The following is a 21,912-nucleotide window of genomic DNA, read 5'->3' as shown; positions in this document are numbered from 1 at the left end:
GATGCATATAATCAGAGCAGTATGATGATTCTATGTGTCTACATTAAAACATTCTTCTTCATCCTGCATTCATATATGCTACTTTTAAACAGAGGGAAATCACAACTAAGTCAATTGACCAAAAGTTTATTTATTAAACTTATCAAGCAATGGCACAAACATTAAAGTCATTTCCAAAACATAAAGTGCAAGATTGTCAGAGACATTTTAAAGGCCTACTGAAATCAGATTTTCTTATTTAAACGGGGATAGCAGGTCCCTTCTATGTGTCATACTTGATCATTTCGCGATATTGCCATATTTTTGCTGAACATCCACGATAAAGTTCGCAACTGTCGGTGTTAAGAGAAAAGCCCTGCCTCTACCGGAAGTTGCAGACGGTGACGTCACAAGTGTGGGGGCTCCTCACATATTCCTATTGATTTTAATGGGAGCCTCCAACAAAAAGTGCTATTTGGGCCGAGAAAACGACAAATTCCCCATTAATTTGAGCGAGGATGAAAGATTTGTGTTTGAGGATATTGATAGCGACGGACTAGGAAAAAAAAAAAAAAGGGTTAAAAAAAAAACGCGATTCCATTGGGACAGATTCCGATGTTTTTAAACACATTTACTAGGTTCATTCTGGGAAATCTCTTATCTTTCTATTGTGTTGCTAGTGTTTTAGTGAGTTAAATAGTACCTGATAGTCGGAAAGGTGTATCCACGGGTGTGTTGACGCCAATGTCTCAGGGAAGTCGACGGCAGCTTCATGGACGGCCCAAGCTCAGCTTTTCTCCGGTAAGAAGCGACTTTTTGTTGAGAGAAAAGCCCTGCCTCTACCGGAAGTCGCAGACGGTGACGTCACAAGTGTGGGGGCTCCTCACATATTCACATTGATTTTAATGGGAGCCTCCAACAAAAAGTGCTATTTGGGCCGAGAAAACGACAAATTCCCCATTAATTTGAGCGAGGATGAAAGATTTGTGTTTGAGGATATTGATAGCGACGGACTAGGAAAAAAAAAAAAAAGAGTTAAAAAAAAAACGCGATTGCATTGGGACAGATTCCGATGTTTTTAAACACATTTACTAGGTGAATTCTGGGAAATCTCTTATCTTTCTATTGTGTTGCTAGTGTTTTAGTGAGTTAAATAGTACCTGATAGTCGGAAGGGTGTATCCACGGGTGTCTTGACGCCAATGTCTCAGGGAAGTCGACGGCAGCTTCATGGACGGCCCAAGCTCAGCTTTTCTCCGGTAAGAAACGACTTTTTAACCACAATTTTCTCACCGAATCCTGCTGGTTGACATTTGGTCTGGATTCATGTTCGCTTGACCGCGCTCTGTTCCATAGTAAAGTTTCACCTCCGGGAATTTTAAACAAGGAATCACCGCGTGTTTGTGTGGCTGGAGGCTAAAGCTTCCCAACTCCATCATTCTACTTTGACTTCTCCAATATTAATTTAACAAATTGCAAAAGATTCAGCAACACAGATGTCCAAAATACTGTGTAATAAAAAGCAGACGACTTTCAGCTGTGTGTGTGTGCGTAGCGCTCATACTTCCTAAAAACGCGTGACGTCTTGCGTTCACGTCATCATTACACGATGTTTTGAAACGAAACTCCCGGGAAATTTAAAATTGTAATTTAGTAAACTAAAAAAGCCGTATTGGCATGTGTTGCAATGTTAATATTTCATCATTGATATATAAACTATCAGACTGCGTGGTGGGTAGTAGTGGGTTTGAGTAGGCCTTTAAATTAGAGAAACTGCTTTTCTAAATGTGTCCACTAGATGTCACAATAGCAATTCTTTGTATCTTTGTAGATGATGCTACATATGTAAAAAAAAATAAACCCCTTGATGTTAGTGCACCATTTGAGGAAAATGAGCAAACTACATAAATAACATCCTTTTATTTGGTTTTGATATATTTTTTTTATCTTGATAGATTGGAAATAAACTCCAATGAATTAAAGGCCTACTGAAAAGAGATTTTCTTATTTAAACGGGGATAGCAGGTCCATTCTATGTGTCATACTTGATCATTTTGCGATATTGCCATATTGTTGCTGAAAGGATTTAGTAGAGAACATCCACGATAAAGTTTGCAACTGTCGGTGTTAAGAGAACAGCCCTGCCTCTACTGGAAGTCGCAGACGATGACGTCGCAAGTGTGGGGGCTCCTTTCATATTCACATTGATTTTAATGGGAGCGTCCAACAAAAAGTGCTATTCTGACCGAGAAAACAACAATTTCCCCATTAATTTGAGCGAGGATGAAAGATTTGTGTTTGAGGATATTGATAGCGACGAACTAGAAAAGAAGAAAAAAAAAAAAACGCGATTGCATTGGGACTGATTCCGATGTTTTTAAACACATTTACTAGGTTAATTCTGAGAAATCCCTTATCTTTCTATTGTGTTGCTAGTGTTTTAGTGAGTTTAATAGTACCTGATAGTCGGAAGGGTGTCTCCACGGGTGTGTTGACGCCAATGTCTCAGGGAAGTCGAGGGCAGCTTCATGGACGGCCCAAGCTCAGCTTTTCTCCGGTAAGAAGCGACTTTTTAACCACAATTTTCTCACCGAAACCTTCTGGTTGACATTTGGTCTGGATCCATGTTCGCTTGACCGCGCTCTGATCCATAGTAAAGTTTCACCTCCGGGAATTTTAAACAAGGAATCACCGTGTGTTTGTGTGGCTAAAGGCTAAAGCTTCCCAACTCCATCTTTCTACTGTGACTTCTCCAATATTAATTTAACAAATTGCAAAAGATTCAGCAACACAGATCTCCAAAATACTGTGTAATTATGCCGTTAAAGCAGACGACTTTTAGCTGTGTGTGTGCGTAGCGCTCATACTTCCTAAAAACGCGTGACGTCTTGCGTACACGTCATCATTACACAACGTTTCCAAGACGAAACTCCTGGGAAATTTAACATTTTAATTTTGTAAACTAAAAAAGCCGTATTGGCATGTGTAGCAATGTTAATATTTCATCATTGATATATAAACTATCAGACTGCGTGGTGGGTAATAGTGGGTTTCAGTAGGCCTTCAAAATAAAAAACTGCTTTTCTAAATGTGTCCACTAGATGTCACAATAGTAATTCTTTGTATCTTTGTAGATGATACTACATATGTAATAAAAAAAAACCTTTATTAGTGCACCAGTCGAGGAAAATGAGCAAACTACATATACAACATCCTTTTATTTGGTTTTGATATAATTTTTTTGTCTTGATAGATTTAAAATGAACTCCAATGAGTTAACTGATGAAAATTATCACACAATTTATTCAGAAAGTATAAATAACGACAACTAAAGATAGAAAACCATGACTTGATTAAACAAGTCGAAAAAATTATTCGGGTGTTACCATTTAGTGGTCAGTTGTATGGAATATGTACTGTACTGTGCAATCTACTAATAAAAGTTTCAATCAATCAATCAATACTACTAACCGCAACATGTAAGTGTAAAAAAACTCAACAACATTATTGTTTGTACATTTTCAGAATGTCTTTGTTCTATTTTTAAACAAAAAAAAAACAATCTGAAGTTGTCTTTATTTTTAAGTTATCGTGCCGTGATTTTACCAGTCCGGCCCACTTGGGAGAAGATTTTTTTCCATGTGGCCCCCGATCTAAAATGAGTTTCACACCGCTGGTCTACATTAAAATATTCTTCTTCATACTGCATTCATATATAATACTTTTTTCCTTCTATGCCACATCAATGTGGAATGCACTCCCAACAGGTGTAAAAGTAAGTGCATCGCTATATTCCTTCAAAACCGCTTTAAAGCAACACCTCCAGGCAACTTCAACCCTTTACTAATACCCTCCTCCATTCACATCCCATGTCCCCGGATTATAAATAACCTAATGTAAATAATTTAATGTACTTCTAATGTATTTACTTGTTCTTATGCTATCTGAACTCACTATGTGTTCTGCTCGCTGTACATATCCTACTAAGTAAGACCTACACTGTTTCAATGTCCATTTCTCTGTTGATGACTGAAGCACTGATATCAACCAAAGCTCCTCATCCCACCCCTTGGATTGTAAATAATGTGATTAATTCAATGTATATACTATGAGGTTTAACCTGTGTGATGACTGTATTATGCTGATAGTGTATATTTGTACCATGAATTGATTAACGTGGACCCCGACTTAAACAAGTTGAAAGACTTATTCGGGTGTTATCATTTAGTGGTCAATTGTACGGAATATGTACTGAACTGTGCAATCTACTAATAACAGTATCAATCAATCAATCAATCAATAAACTTTCATGCAGAGAGGGAAATCACAACTAAGTCAATTGACCAAAAGTGTATTTATTATAGTTATTAAGCAATGGCACAAACATTCAAGTCATTTCCAAAACAAAGTGCAAGATTGTCAGCGATATTTTAAATGTCATATAAAATTAGCTGCCTAATAGGAAATCAAATAGTATTCGTCCTTCACTATGTGGTATGTTACTAAGGTCATGAAATTCTTTACATTCTCTAGCGAGTGACTTTTCAAATGATGCTACATATCAGCAAAAATGCTACTTTTTATAGCAACGCTTTTTACCCCCCACACTTGACAAATTACGGTTGTCTGTTCGACATATTCCCACTACCAGACGATGGAAACCCTGCTGTTTTTATTGGGAATTAAGGCTTCCTTTATTTGTTACCAGATCCGCACCTTCTTGCTCTTGTGAGGCTACGTTAGCAGCTAACGTAGCCCAGTATGCTACCTCTCTGCTCTACGAGGGCGGACACGTATGTGACGTATGTAAGAATGTGCGCCTGCTTGTCTGTGGAAAACTAGACACAGGAAAGAGTGAGAAGAGCCTGAAGTGTACGCCCGCAGCTAAAAGCAACTGCGTGAGAACGTATACTCCAATATTATGATATAGTAATTTTCTATATCGCACAGAGACAAACCCGCGATATATCGTTTATATCGATATATCGCCCAGCCCTAAAGTGCACACACGTTGGTAAATGGTAAATGGGTTGTACTTTTGTACCCCATTTTAAGGAGCCCAAAGTGTTTTGACAGTATTTGCACATTCGCCCATTCACACACACATTCACACACACATTCACACACTGACGGCGGGAGCTGCCATGCAAGGCGCCTACCAGGACCCATCAGGAGCAAGGGTGAAGTGTCTTGCCCAAAGACACAACGGAAGTGACTACATATGAATGATAAGTGTGCTTATGAGTATGACTAAATTGATGAGGAAACATGACCCTCACCACTCCATGTATCCTACGCATATTGTTTTCTTATAGGTGATGTGGGTAACTACTACTATGGCCAGGGCCATCCAATGAAGCCTCACAGGATCCGCATGACGCACAACCTCCTCCTCAACTATGGCCTCTACAGGAAGATGGAGATCTACGTGAGTAATCCATCTTCTTTCTACACTTTAAAGGCCTACTGAAATGAAATGTTCTTATTTTAATGGGGATAGCAGGTCCATTCTATGTGTCATACTTGATAATTTCGCGATATTGCCTTATTTTTGCTGAAAAGATTTAGTAGAGAACATCGACGATAAAGTTCGCAACTTTTGGTCGCTAATAAAAAAAGCCTTGCCTGTACCGGAAGTAGCAGACGATGTGCACGTGACGTCATGGGTTGTGGAGCTCATCACATCCTCACATTGTTTACAATCATGGCCACCAGCAGCTAGACCGATTCGGACAGGGAAAGCGATAATTTCCCCATTAATTTGAGCAAGGATTAAAGATTCGTGGATGAGGGTAGTTAAAGTGAAGGACTAGGAAAAAAAAAAAGAAAAAAAAGACGAGGGCAGTAAGAGCGATTCAGATGTTATTAGACACATTTACTAGGATAAATCTGGAAAATCCCTTATGTTCTTATTGTGTTACTAGTGTTTTAGTGAGATTATATAGTCATACCTGAAAGTCAGAGGGGTGTGGTGACCGCCAGTGTCTCTGAAGGAAGCCATGGAGGAGCCAAGGAAGTCGCAGCTGCCTCTTTGACAGCTGCAGGAGGAACGACACAAGCTCCGCTGATGTTTATGGTAAGAGCCGACTTATTACCACAATTTTCTCACCGAAACCTGCCGGTTGACATGTGGTCGAGAAACATGTTTGCTTGACCGCTCTGTTCCATATTAAAGCTTCACAACAAACAAAGAAACACCGGCTGTGTTTGTGTTGCTAAAGGCAGCTGGCTGCAATACACCGCTTTCCATCAACATCTTTATTTGTAGTCTCTATTATAAATTGAACAAATTGCAAAAGATTCAGCAACACAGATGTCCAGAATACTGTGGAATTATGCGATAAAAACAGACTACTTTTAGCTGTGATCGGTGCTGGGAGAACTTGTCCGCTACCACCGGTGACGTCACGCGTACACATCATCGTTCCGCGACGTTTTCAACAGGATACTTCGCAGGAAAATTAAAATTGCAATTTAGTAAACTAAAAAGGCCTTATTGTCATGTGTTGCAATGTTAAGATTTCATCATTGATATATAAACTATCAAACTGCGTGGTCGGTAGTAGTGGGTTTCAGATGGCCTTTAAAGTTACGAATGTGTGTTTCCAGAGGCCACACAAAGCCAGTGGCGAGGAGATGACCAAATACCACAGTGACGATTACATCAAGTTTCTCCGATCCATCCGACCGGACAACATGTCGGAACACAGCAAACAGATGCAGAGATGTGCGTTATTCACTATATTATTCACAAATAAACACAAAGGCTGGTAACTTCTTTTTTTTCCTTGCAGTCAATGTCGGGGAGGATTGTCCGGTGTTTGATGGCCTGTTTGAGTTCTGCCAGCTCTCTGCAGGCGGCTCCGTGGGTGTGTTTACGTCCAATAACATTACTTGATTTTATATATTTATATGGATAATGGGCTGTCAAAGTTAACGCGTTAACTATAAGTCCCTTTAACGGCACAAATTGTTTCAACGTGCTATTAATGCGCTTGCGTCCTGACACCTTTTTGACCCTCGGTCCGTTCCGTAGCATGAGGAAATGTAATGGCGTCCGGTTACTGTTAAGCCACAAGCTCAATAAGGTAATTTTATTTTCAATCGCCGTGAGACGACGACATTGGGGCGAACGCCTGCTGGCGTGCTTTGCTGCTTACAGACAGGAGCTTCACGTCTGTGTTTACAATACATTACAGTTGAGTGCATTAACAATATAAAATATAGATTGTTCCTCAAAAACTGCTTTAGTAAGGTGGAAAAACAAGATGGTAGAGAGGAAGTCTAGAGCAGTGGTTCTCAACCTTTTTCAGTGATGTACCCCTTGTGAAAATTGTTTTAATTCAAGTACCCCCTAATCAGAGCAAATCATTTTTGGTTGAAAAAAAAGAGATAAAGAAATAAAATACAGCAGTATGTCATCAGTTTGTGATTCATAAAATTGTATAACAGTGCAAAATATTGCTCATTTGTGGTGGTCTTTCTTGAACTATTTGGAAAAAAAGATATAAAAATAACTAAACTTGTTGAAAAATAAACAAGTGATTGAATTATAAATAAATATTTCTACACATAGAAGTAATCATCAACTTAAAGTGCCCTCTTTGGGGATTGTAATAGAGATCCATCTGGATTCATGAGCTTAATTCTAAACCTTTTTTTTTTTTACATAAAAATACATCTTTAACATCAATATTCATGGAACATGTCCACAAAAAATCTAAATCTAGCTGTCTTTTTACAGTTTATGAACTTACATTCATATTTTGTTGAAGTATTATTTAATAAATATATTTATAAAGGATTTTTGAATTGTTGCTATTTTTAGAATATTAAAAAAAAAAAATCTCACGTACCCCTTGGCATACTTTCAAGTACCCTCAGGGGTACGCGTACCCCCATTTGAGAACCACTGATCTAGAGTCACTTTTATCAGAGACTTTCTTTAAAACATGTCAAGTCTCTTCTCAATTCCGGCTTCACAATAATAGCTCTACATTTCACATCCTGTGCAACCACCAAAACAATGAAAAATTGTCTTACAATACAATACGATCATGCTTTGTCTAAGATGTTTTTTAATGTTCTATGATCTGTAACATTTCTACATAAGTGAATGTTTTCTGGCAGATTGAAATAAAGTATTATTTTATGACCTGTTCTGAATAAAAGTCTACAAGTACGTAATATTTAGCACGCTGAATATTTCACGAATAAATAGAGAAGGTTAAAACATTGCTGTTTAAATACATAAAGAAGACTATCGACTTGTACAACATGTAATGTGCAGAATATCAGAAGTATTTATTAAGGAGTTAATATCACATTTTACGTTACCAAACACAGCAAGGTCGTAACGATCCACATTTTGTGTTAATGCGTGAAACCGACATTTACGCATGGTGTTGCTCCTCTGAATGCTCCTACAGCAGGAATACAAATTCTGTATTGCTACAAAATTTGGCAAGACGCTGACGCATTGCAGGTGTTTTTTTTTTTTTATTCCCTTTAAAAGCGTGTTTGTCCTTTTTGTGTTGAGCTGTTGAAAAATGAATAATATTTGAAAACATTTTTATTAACGCAAACTAATTGTCCAGTCATGGTAATATCAGTTTGAAAATTATCAGTCTCGGGTACACTTATTTATGACTAAAATTTATAATATCTGCAATATCGCAAATCATTTTGACTTAACTATGAACAAACTGCGATTAATCGGGACAAAATATTTTTTGACTGCCCTTTTAATATTGATACATTTATATGTATAATATGGGCTGCATCTAGCCCCGCGACCCCGAGAGGGACAAGCGGTAGAACATGGATAGATGGATATATATATTATGTATATATTTGTCCTCGTAGCTGGTGCGGTGAAGCTAAACAAACAGCAGACTGACATCGCCGTCAACTGGGCGGGAGGACTCCATCACGCCAAAAAATCGGAAGCGTCTGGTTTCTGCTACGTCAACGACATCGTCCTCGCCATCCTGGAATTGCTCAAGTAAGCCAAGTTGCTTTTCATGTCACTTAAGTCGCTCACAGTGTTCGCTTTAGTCCAATACGTTTGTAAACTGAAATCTCCATTTATGAACCCTTCTATTGGTAAACTTTTTGGTTTACAAAACTTTGACATCACGCCAAACATGTCTCTGTGTGCGAACCATGTCTCTGTGTCCAGTCTGCATCCATTTTGTGTCCTGCCTGCAGCCGTTTTGGAAAGGCAAAGTCCTCTGTCACTTGATGCGCAGGAGAGTACACTACCAGTCACTACTCAATGCTTCAGCGTGTGCCTTTTCTGTGTTTTTTTGCCTTTTGACAAATTTTGCAAACTAATTATGTATCCCACAAAGACAACAGACTAACGTGGAAAGAAAGGGAATCACTCTTAAGTAAAATAAAAAAAGATCATTTGTGTAGTGTACATTAATGGCGTTTGCTAGTAAGGAAGAATCGACAAAGCAGGCTTCGTGCCACAGCAAGTTTTAATTATGACGAGACCAGACTTTTCTGGGAAATATGCCAAAGTGGACCTATGCAACCTCTTGTTCAGTGGCACCTATTCAAAGAGCATACACACACTACCCCCCGGCCCCTCCTGTTCCTTTCTCGTGAGCTGCACCTTTGCTGCTGATAATGTGGGTGGTTTTTGCTTTTTTAATAGTTTATTATTATAACAATATGGTTGTTAAATTTAACGAGTTTTGTGATTTTTGATCATTAGTGAGGGCACCAAGGGGACTTCAGTGTATTGACAGAGCAGCGCATACAGAACAGTTCAGATTGTTGTTACGGCTTTGGCTTGTTAATAAAGAGAATGTTAATTCATCACCTCCTTATGTTTGATAAACAGTACTTTTACAGGACTTTATATTGTGTTCAAAGTATACAAACCCTAACTAAAATATGGACTTCTATTAAGGATGGAAGCGATTATTTATATTTGCATTGTTACTAATGGAGAAATTTGCTTTACTATACAAACTTTTGATTTATTAATCCCGTTCAAGAACCAATTAAGTTCGTAAATCGAGGCACCACTGTACATCTTTGGGTTTGAAAATGTGCATAAATGTGATGAACTAAATTCCAAATGCTTACTTGGTGTGTTTGTGAATGCAGGTACCACCAGCGAGTGTTGTACATTGACATTGACATTCATCATGGTGACGGCGTGGAGGAGGCCTTCTATACCACAGACAGAGTCATGACCGTTTCCTTCCACAAGTACGGCGAGTACTTCCCAGGCACTGGAGATCTGAGAGTAAGTTTGCTTTTAATCGTTCACACACACACACAGGATTATTAACACGTGTTTGTTGTGTGCAGGACATCGGCGCCGGGAAAGGGAAGTACTATGCTGTGAACTACCCTCTCAGAGACGGCATCGATGATGAGTCTTACGAAGCCATCTTTAAACCTGTAAGTGCTTTTGTTCTGTATTTTTCAAACTCTAAGGTTCACTTAAAAATTGACAGTGCGCCTTATAACCCGGTGCGCCTAATGTTTGGATTAATTTTGGTTGTGCTTACCGACCTCGAAGCAATTTTATCTGGTACAATGTGTAATTATGAATGTGACTGGTAGATGGCAGCCACAAAAGAGATACGCGTGGACTGCAGGTTGACGCTTCCTGTTTAAGAAATGACGCTGACAGGTACAGGTTAGCAAGCAAGTCAAAACTATGATGTTTCATTGAAAATATAGAACATTATACACAGCGCTCAAAAATCTGTCAAAGTGTTATAGTATGACTTTGGTAGGCTACAAAGCCGCACCGCTTGTCTGCGCATTACGGCTACAGTAGCCACATGCTGTGTTTCAACATTCAGATATTATGTTGTAAGGACCCCAAAATGGCACCTAATGGGATTCATTAGCTTTTGCGGTTTTTTTTCGTCGTATATTGCAAAACCAACTTTTCTCACTTATTGGTACCTGCTGTGTATTTGGGATGGCATAAGTCACAAATGTGTGCGCGTCTGCCGTTGTAGTCCGCACCGTAGTCAATAAGCTTATTTTTTACCCCTCTATTCTCTTGTTGTTGGCCATTTATTGTTCCTACTTACACCTGTCAGTAGACTCGCTATGGAAGCGCTAAGAACTACTGCTACAACAAAGACGACGGATAAAAGACGCTATCGAAGTAGACTGTCCACAAAACGGCTCATCCTGAAGAGACGGTCAGAAAGCAACATTTTGACAGAAGAACCACCCATATGTTATGTATACCACAAGGAAGTGTTTTAAATGTAGGAAAAAAATCATAATATGACCCCTTTAATGCACCTTATAATCCAGTGCGCCTTTTGTATGAATATAGACGTAAAAAAATCTGCGCATCGGCAGTGCACCTTATATTCTGGTGTGCCCTATGGTCAGAAAAATACAGTAGTAGTAGGGCTATCAATATGTCAATAAGTAACTTTTTTTCAATAGTAATAAGAGACAATTTCGATAGTGTTAATTAGTCTACATGTTAAAAGACGTGAAACTAGCCTGTTAAAGATGCCTGTAGCAACTTCAACACTCAGCTCCATGCTGATCAAAGGACATACCATGTATTCTATCCAACAAAATGTTTAAAATGATCTTAATAATCTTAAACATGTCAGAAGTGAGTTTATGGTTGCAATAAGTTTCAGGGATGTTGCGATCAGGGTTTTATGATGCCGATTCCAATCATCGAGTGGGATCACACGTCGTTTTTTTTAATGGTGAGTGATATTGACAGTTTGTCAATATCAACACAATGTTTAAATTTTGTACTTATTCTATTTCATTAGACAGACACCCCCCCCCCTGCCTGAGTGCAGCTGGGATAGACTCCAGCACCCCTGCCACCCCGAAAGGGGCAAACGGCAGAAGATGGATGGATGGATGGATATATACAATTGTTTGATTAAAACAAAGTCAATAGTACACTATAACTAAATAAAACATATCTGCTACTATTTTACATCATTTACCACAAAGTCGACCTGTGTCCAGGGAATTATGCTCTGGATTTGTAAATCACAAAAACAAAAAATATTTTGAGACAGTGAAAATACTGAGCTAATCACTCTGGTGTCCATTAATTATGCAATGATACAACTAGTGTCAATAGGTCATGGAATTCACCCTCCTACTACACGTCTGGTACTGACCGTAAATATATATATTTTTTAATCAATCACATGCCTTAAAGCATTAACGTTGACTGCTCTACGGAAGATACTAAGAAATGCAGTTTATTTGCCCCACTGCAGGTGATTATTATTAGCTTGGTTGAGTGGCTCCACACCGTATTAAGAGAAAGTTAATTAGCGGCTAGCTTGTCAGCTGGGGTACTAAAAATTGTGTCAACCAGAAAGGATCGGTATTGAAGGCATTAATCAGCAAAATCAATCACATACTTTTTCACGAAAATAGTCTGATACTGTTCTAGTAAGTATGAATGTTTTTTTTGGGGGTTTTTTTTCTCTATGAAAAAATGGCATTGCTCCCAGATATATTTTGCCTAACGTATATCATCTCTGCATCAATAATAGCGATTCATTACATGTACAATGATCTGTATATCGTATTTCAAATCAGAGCACACTTACATGTGTGTACATGTGTTGTACACGCTTACAGAATATTGTTTTAATCACTCGACAAGGCGACAAAAACGAACACGACGCACGTGCTGCTGGCCGAAATAAAGCAAACACTTGTAGGTAAATAAATTAGCCAGCATATTTTGATGTTAAATAGGGTTTAAAACATGATAGTGTTGCACATGGTACTCTGCACATTGTTGTTGTTCTGGAACAGTACGTGTACAGGAGCTTTAATTGATGCTCCACACACTATAACAAACGCTTTAATAATAAAGAACTGTGAGTTTGTATAATATTGGCAGTGTATGTAAATACTATATAGTAAGATACTGTACAGGGAGCCTTTTAGCAATGTAACATTTTAAACATGACAAAAAGTGTTTTTACTTTTATGGTGATATGTATCAATAATGATTGATATGAAAAAATATGTATTGTGATTTGATTTATTTTCATAACGCCCAACATACCGGAGAAAATGTGAATCAATATTTCCTTGCCTAGAATTAAGATTGCACACAGGTGTGCACATGAACACACACTGTGTGCTTTAATTAGTAAGAAATCACACCTTTTTTTTTTCAATAAAAGTTTTTCCAATATTAAAACTAATAGACTTTTCATTGCTTTGAAAAAACTTTATTAGGTCATTGTTGTTCTTCATGAGAGGTACTGAAAAGACAGTTATTACAAGCCGAAAATAGAAAGCCTGCAAATAATCCAAGTCACAAATGTGAAGTGAAGTAAATTATATTTATATAGCGCTTTTCTCAAAGTGACTCAAAGTGCTTTACATAGTGAAACCCAATATTTAATTTTTACATTTAAACCAGTGTGGGTGCCACTGGGGGCAGGTGGGTAAATTGTATTGCCCAAGGACACAACGGCAGTAACTAGGATGGCGGAAGCGTGGATCGAACCTGCAACCTACAAGTTGCTGGCACAGCCGCTCTACCAACCGAGCTATACCGGTGACACGATCGATCACTGAACAGTACTTTGACGTACATAATGAACAGGAGTAGAATGATCAATCACTAGAAATGTGATGGACGCCTCTGCACAGGCATGCTGATCCTTTGTGGAGAACAGGCTTTGTTGTTTAAAATGATGTCATACTTGTGTGTTTGAGGTGATTTATGAATTGTGTTTGCTAGGTTATGGCTAAAGTGATGGAGATGTATCAGCCAAGTGCTGTGGTGTTGCAGTGTGGAGCTGACTCGCTATCAGGAGACAGACTGGGCTGCTTCAACCTCACCATTAAAGGTAACTGCCATGCAGAAACAACAATCACGTCAATGAAATAAATTATTTTCATTTAACTTAATATTACTTAAATTGCTAACCACAACTGTATGTTCTTATGTCTCTTATAATAAGTCAATACAATTAAAGAAAGTCACACTAAAGTCAGAAGACATACACAAGGACATACAAATACAGTAATAAATGCAATTATTGAATGTAAGTTATTAAAAAAGAAGCAAGTTATTACTTTTGTCTGCAGTTGGTTTGCACACAGGAAGTGGTGTTGCTAAGGTGTGAGAGACATTGTAGTTACGTGCAACCATGTTTTCTTCCGCCGTGCGCACGGAACTATTTCTTTAGCAAGCCTTGGGTTTATGAACCGACCTGCTTTTTATGAATCTATGGTGGTGTCGTACCCACAAAAGCTAACATGATGTTGGGTAAACCAAGGACCACCTATATTTTGCAACAATTATTTTTTTGGAAATGTATAATTTTTAGTTATATTATTTTTTAGTAATTTATTTTTATTAGAAATGTTTTATAGTGTTTATAATGAAGTGGCAGGAATGCTTAGGAAAAACACACTTAGTGTAATTGAACACAAACATAATGCTCAAATGTTCTAATCAATTATAACAAACAATTATGTGTGTGAATATAATGTATGTATATATGGATATATATATGCATGTGTATATATATGCATGTATATATATGGACATATATGTTTGTATATATACAGGACTGTCTCAGAAAATTAGAATATTGTGATAAAGTCATGTAATGCAACTAAAAACATGAAAAGTGTCATACATTCTGGATTCATTATACATCAACTGAAATATGGCAAGCCTTTTATTATTTTAAAATTGCTGATTCTGGCATACAACTTAAGAAAACTCAAAAATCCTATCTCAAAAAATTTGAATAGTTCCTCAGACCACGTAAAAAAAGATGTATAACAGTAAAACAAAATCAAACATTTAAAAATGTCAATGAATGCACTCCGTACCTGGTTGGGAATCCTTTTGCATGGATTACTGTATCAATGTGGCTTGGCATGCAGGAAATCAGTCTGTGGAATTGCTTAGGTGTTATGGATGCCTAGGATGCTTCAATAGCGGCGGGAGCGGCGATGACCAAGAAGAACGCAGAGTTGGAATATAATTACAACACTTTATGTACATATTTATATACATATTTATATAATATTTACATATTTATAGAATATGTAACTACAAACTCCATTCACAGACTGTGTCCCAAAAGCCAAAATAATTTTTTTTTTGTGGCGGCCGTAATTCTTTCGTGGCGGGCCGCCACAAATAAATTAATGTGTGGGGAAACCCTGTATATGCATGTATATACAGTCAAGAAAATAAGTATTTGAACACCCTGCTATTTTGAAAGTTCTCCCACTTAGAAATCATGGAGGGTTCACGGTAGGTGCATGACCACTGTATGAGAGATAACCTAAAAAGAAAAATCCAGAAATCACAATCTATGATTTTTTAACTATTTATTTGTGTGCTACAGCTGAAAATAAGTATTTTAACACCTGTCTATCAGCTATAATTCTGACCCTCAAAGACCTGTTAGTCCACCTTTAAAAGTCCTCCTCCACTCCACTGTATTATCTTGAATCAGATGCACCTGTCCACCCCATACAATCAGTAAAACCCAAACATTCAGCATGGCTAAGAGCAAAGAGCTGTCCAAAGACACCAGAGACAAAATTGTACAACTCCACAAGGATGGAAAGGGCTCTGGAGAAATTGCCAAGCAGCTTGGTGAAAAAAGGTCCACTGTTGGAGCAATCATTAGAAAATGGAAGAAGCTAAACATGACGGTCAATCTCAATGGGAATGGAGCCCCATGCAAGATATCACCTCCTGGGGTCTCAATGATGCTAAGAAAGGTGAGGAATCAGCCCAGGACTAGACGGAATGACTTGGTCAATGACCTGTAAAGAGCTGGGACCACTGTTTCCATGGTCACTGCTGGTAATACACTTAAGACGTCATGGTTTGAAATCATGCATGACACGGAAGGTTCCCCTGCTTAAAGCAGCACATGTTAAGGCCAGTGACCATTTGGAAGATCCAGAGGAGTCATGGGAGAAAGTTTTGTGGACAGATGACACCAAAATTTACCTTTTTGGTCATAATTCCACTGTGTGTTTGGAGGAAGAAGAATGATGCGTACCATCCCAAGAACACCATACCTACTGTGAAGCATCCTGCTTTGGGGGTGTTTTTCTGCTCATGGGACAGGACTGTACTGTATTTAGGAGAGGATGACTGCAGCCATCAGTCCCTCAGTCAGATCGTTGAAGATGAGTCGTGGCTGGATCTTCCAACATGACAATGACCCGAAGCACACAGCCAGGAAAACCAAGAAGTGGCTTCGTAAGAACCATATCAAGGTTCTGGAGTGGCCTAGCCAGTCTCCAGACCTAAATCCAATTAAAAATCTTTGGATGGAGCTGAAAGTCTGTGTTACTCAGCGACAGCCCAGAAACCTGACTGATCTAGAGAAGATCTGTGTGGAGTGGGCGAAAACCTCTCCTGCAGTCTGTGCAAACCTTGTGAAGAACTACAGGAATAGTTTTACCTCTGTATTTGCAAACAAAGGCTACTCTACCAAATAATGATGCTGGTGTTCAAATACTTATTTTCAGCTGTATCACATAAATAAATTGTTAAAAAATCATGGATTGTGAATTTTGGATTTTTCTTTTTAGGTGTTCTCTCATACAGTGGACATGTACCTACCGTGAACATTTCAGACCCTTCCATGATTTCTAAGTGGGAGAACTTGCAAAATAGCAGGGTGTTCAAATACTTATTTTCTTCACTGTATATACATCTATATATATCTATATATACACACACACACACACACACACACACACTCTTACTAGGTCATGCATTTGATTTAATTAATTATTGTGACCACTGGCTAAGGTTAGTTATTCATATCTACAATTGTAACTTTACTTGATCAAACCTTTTCTAACATCCCACACTACAAAATAATAGGTGTGTGGTATGGGATTGATATTGGCTAACACTCATGGTATGGGAATGTATGGGGACATGGGTATCTAATGAGTTTTTATACTTGTAGGTCACGCTAAGTGTGTGGAATACATGAAAAGCTTCAACCTCCCGCTGCTGATGTTGGGTGGCGGTGGCTACACCATCCGCAACGTGGCCCGCTGCTGGACCTATGAGACCGCCGTGGCGCTGGACTGTCCCATCCCCAACGAGCTGCCCTACAACGACTACTTTGAGTACTTTGGGCCCGATTTCAAGCTCCACATCAGCCCGTCCAACATGAGCAACCAGAACACCAACGAGTACCTGGAGAAGATCAAGCAGCGTCTCTTTGAGAACCTGCGCATGCTGCCGCATGCCCCCGGTGTACAAATGCAGGCCATTCCGGAGGATGCTCCTCACCCGGACAGCGGGGACGAGGAAGAAGAGGACCCCGACAAACGTGTTTCCAGTAAGGACCACAAGCTTAGGTGTACCTAATGTTGTGACCAGTAAATAAGGTGTGCTCTGCACTTCAGTCCGTGCTCATGACAAGAGGATAGCCTGTGACGAGGAGTTCTCCGACTCAGAGGACGAGGCCGAGGGCCAGGGTGGTAGCCGCCGGAATTCAGCCAATCACAAGAAGGCCAAACGAGTGAAAAAGGATGAGGAGCAGGAAGGGGAGGAAAAAAAAGGTAATATGACATTTATTTTCAAAGGAAAACCACTTTTTTTTTTTTACTTTTTGCTTATCCACAATTCTTAAGCAAGACATGTATTTCCCTTTTCTCTGTTTTCTAAATAGCAAAATATTGCTAGTAAGAGGCGGCTAACAATGTAGTTAATGTAGACACGATATATTCCGTATATAAACCATTCTAAAAACCTAAGTATGTACAGTATGTAATGTAACATGCGGATTCATGATCATGCAATATTTACAGTATTCTGCTCGTTGTATGCAACATCATTCCTGGGCCCATTGATTTTACAGAGCACATAGGGCAATATGGCCTAAACTCTACATTGCGACACATATTGTAGCTTACAGCCACAATCTTATATATCACCATCAATTAAATAAACCTAGTAGTTCTGTTGCTTGAATTTTACCACTAAACAGCTGTAGAAAACCCACTACTTTTACTGTAAAATTCTGGTGACTGAGCTGCCAGTTTTTTAAATTAAATTGAAATATTTTTTTTGCAGATTATGTAAACAAATATTGTTTGTATATACAAACAAACAAATATATAATTTAAACATATGTTTTAAAAATACATAAACATGTTTATATGTTTAAGTATATAAATATATATATATACAAATCTAAATATATATTTATATATAAATATGTATATATAGATATAAACATATATATATATAATATACATTTTTTTTACATTTATATATATGTATGTATGTGTGTGTGTATATATATATATGTATAAATATGTGAATATATATATACATGTGTATATGTATACATATATATAAGTATATATACATGTATATACATATATACACACATACATGTATATACAAATATATACGCATATATATATGTGTGTGTATATATGTATATATATATGTATTTATATATATATACATGTGTGTATATATTTATATATATATATGTATATACACGTGTGTATATATGTATTTATATATATACATGTGTATATATGTATATATATATATATATAAATATATACACACATGTATATATATATAAATACATATATATATACATATATACACACACATATATATATGCGTATATATTTGTATATACATGTATGTGTGTATATATGTATATACACACACTCCTCAGCCTTCCCGGTAAGGTTTATTCAGGTGTACTGGAGAGGAGGCTTCGCCGGATAGTCGAACCTCGGATTCAGGAGGAACAGTGTGGTTTTCGTCCTGGTCGTGGAACTGTGGACCAGCTCTATACTCTCGGCAGGGTTCTTGAGGGTGCATGGGAGTTTGCCCAACCAGTCTACATGTGCTTTGTGGACTTGGAGAAGGCATTCGACCGTGTCGCTCGGGAAGTCCTGTGGGGAGTGCTCAGAGATTATGGGGTATCGGAATGTCTTATTGTGGCAGTCCGCTCCCTGTATGATCAGTGTCAGAGCTTGGTCCGCATTGCTGGCAGTAAGTCGGACACGTTTCCAGTGAGGGTTGGACTCCGCCAAGGCTGTCCTTTGTCACCGATTCTGTTCATAACTTTTATGGACAGAATTTCTAGGCGCAGCCAAGGCGTTGAGGGGTTCCGGTTTGGTGGCCACGGGATTAGGTCTCTGCTTTTTGCAGATGATGTAGTCCTGATGGCTTCATCTGGCCGGGATCTTCAGCTCTCACTGGATCGGTTCGCAGCCGACTGTGAAGCGACCGGAATGAGAATCAGCACCTCCAAGTCCGAGTCCATGGTTCTCGCCCGGAAAAGGGTGGAGTGCCATCTCCGGGTTGGGGAGGAGACCCTGCCCCAAGTGGAGGAGTTCAAGTACCTAGGAGTCTTGTTCACGAGTGGGGGAAGAGTGGATCGTGAGATCGACAGGCGGATCGGTGCGGCGTCTTCAGTAATGCGGACGTTGTATCGATCCGTTGTGGTGAAGAAGGAGCTGAGCCGGAAGGCAAAGCTCTCAATTTACCGGTCGATCTACGTTCCCATCCTCACCTATGGTCATGAGCTTTGGGTCATGACCGAAAGGATAAGATCACGGGTACAAGCGGCCGAAATGAGTTTTCTCCGCCGGGTGGCGGGGCTCTCCCTTAGAGATAGGGTGAGAAGCTCTGCCATCCGGGAGGAGCTCAACGTAAAGCCGCTGCTCCTCCACATCGAGAGGAGCCAGATGAAGTGGTTCGGGCATCTGGTCAGGATGCCACCCGAACGCCTCCCTAGGGATGTGTTTAGGGCACGTCCAGCTGGTAGGAGGCCACGGGGAAGACCCAGGACACGTTGGAAAGACTATGTCTCCCGGCTGGCCTGGGAACGCCTCGGGATCCCCCGGGAAGAGCTAGACGAAGTGGCTGGAAATAGGGAAGTCTGGGCTTCCCTGCTTAGGCTGCTGCCCCCGCGACCCGACCTCGGATAAGCGGAGGATGATGGATGGATGGATGGATGGACATGTGTATATATATATGTATATAAATATGTATGTATGTATATATGTATGTGTATATGTATGTATGGATATTTGTATGTATATATATGTATGTATACATGTATGTATATTTGTGTGTATGTATATATTTGTATGTATATTTGTGTATATATATATGTATGTATATTTATGTGTATATGTATATATGCATATGTATGTATATATATATGTGTGTATATATATGCATGTGTATATATGTGTATATGTATGTGTATATATATATATATATATATATATATATATATATATATGTATATGTATATGTATGTATATATATGCATGTGTATATATGTGTATATGTATGCATATGTATATATGTGTATATGTATGTATATATATATGTGTATATATATATGTATATGTATGTATATATATATGTATGTATTTGTGTATGTATATATGTATGTGTATGTATATATATGTATTTATGTATGTGTGTATATACATATATAAATATGTATGTATATACATATGTATGTATATATATAAACACATATATGTGTTTATATATATGTATGTATATATATGTATGTATATATATGCATGTGTATGTATGTATATATATGCATGTGTATGTATGTATATGTAAGCATATATATGTATGTATACATGTATGTGTGTGTATATGTATGTATATATGTGTGTATATGTATGTATATATATGTATATATGTGTGTATATGTATGTATATATATGTATGGATGTATGTATGTATATATATGCCTGTATTTGTATGTATATATATGTGAATATATATGTATGTATATATGTATGCATGTATATACTGTATATTAGGGCTGGGCAACGATTAAAAATTTTAATCAAAGTTAATCGCACTATTTCTCCGATTAATCGCGATTAACTGCATTGTATACGCAAAGCCCAATAATGAATTCAAAAGTAGTGTGTAGTGCACCTTTATTGGAATATTCTCCCACATGAACAAAAGCGCCGAAACATTTGTTGTGCAAACACAATTTAAATCAGTCCTTGTTAAACAGTAGCAGTTAAATAGCATATTTTATGAAAATCAACTCAAACAATGTAAATACAAACATTTAAGCTTATTGCCACTGCCGGAGTATTTAAGTTATCCTGTTTGTTATGGAAAATAAATATAAGCTACATACAAATCTCTGAGCCACAATCATAACATCTGAACACGCAATTTCTGAGGTAACAGGAGAAACATTTTTTTTATCTGGGATCTTATGTTTAAAAAACCTATATTATAGGTAGTGGGCTGTTTTAGGGAATTTTTGGTCAAATTATCTATAGTAGCAATATTAATAATGTTGTGTTTATTCTGCGTGACCATATCTAGGAATTGATATGATGGGAATTTTCCGATTGTTTGCTTGGTGCTTTGATAAACTGAACGCATATACATGGTACTATATTGTGATGTTATGAGCCAGGGAAAAAAAGAACTACCCTACCCAGCATGCAACAGGAGTGACGAGCATGCGCGGTAGCCCGGTATAGGTTGTGTCGCCATGACGGCATCTTGTATGTTGTGATATGCACGCTCTGAAAGCAAACGTTAAGAACTCAGCCAACACTCCTCGTCTGCATTATTCATAAAAAGACAGACAACACATATACTCCGCTGCTTCACAGGCCGCTGGATGTAGCCGGCAAAGTATTCCCATGCTAGCTAGCCGGTCTAGCAAGCACGCGTCATTCAGTCCAAAACGGCCTGATCAATCCACATTCAGAATTGTCTGGCGGTCGTAAGTGATCCCGGAGTGACCACGCTGTAAGCCAGCCATGAAATTTGCAGAATTGTCCGGTATTTTTGCCAAATGTTCCATCTTTACCAAGAGCCCCTCGACGCCGAAGCCTGTCCGGGCGACGCCATCCTGTTAAGAAAAGGCGTTAACAAAATAAA

General features: G+C 38.3%; 1 protein-coding gene across 1 annotated transcript in view; it reads left to right on the top strand.

Annotated features, from left to right (window-relative positions):
- The window catches only part of LOC133551072 (probable histone deacetylase 1-B), a 28,894-nt gene that overhangs the window by 789 nt on the left and 6,193 nt on the right, over positions 1 to 21,912 (top strand). Inside the window, exons 2-10 of the mRNA XM_061897387.1 lie at positions 5,294 to 5,406; positions 6,588 to 6,705; positions 6,773 to 6,847; positions 8,844 to 8,982; positions 10,101 to 10,242; positions 10,308 to 10,400; positions 13,723 to 13,831; positions 16,946 to 17,326; positions 17,394 to 17,549. Coding sequence (XP_061753371.1) covers positions 5,294 to 5,406; positions 6,588 to 6,705; positions 6,773 to 6,847; positions 8,844 to 8,982; positions 10,101 to 10,242; positions 10,308 to 10,400; positions 13,723 to 13,831; positions 16,946 to 17,326; positions 17,394 to 17,549 — 1,326 coding nt within the window. The remainder of the gene's footprint in view (positions 1 to 5,293; positions 5,407 to 6,587; positions 6,706 to 6,772; positions 6,848 to 8,843; positions 8,983 to 10,100; positions 10,243 to 10,307; positions 10,401 to 13,722; positions 13,832 to 16,945; positions 17,327 to 17,393; positions 17,550 to 21,912) is intronic.

Source organism: Nerophis ophidion, linkage group LG04 (genome assembly GCF_033978795.1).
Source record: "Nerophis ophidion isolate RoL-2023_Sa linkage group LG04, RoL_Noph_v1.0, whole genome shotgun sequence".
Classification (NCBI taxonomy): domain Eukaryota; kingdom Metazoa; phylum Chordata; class Actinopteri; order Syngnathiformes; family Syngnathidae; genus Nerophis; species Nerophis ophidion.
This window is presented reverse-complemented; position numbering and strand designations above follow the sequence as displayed.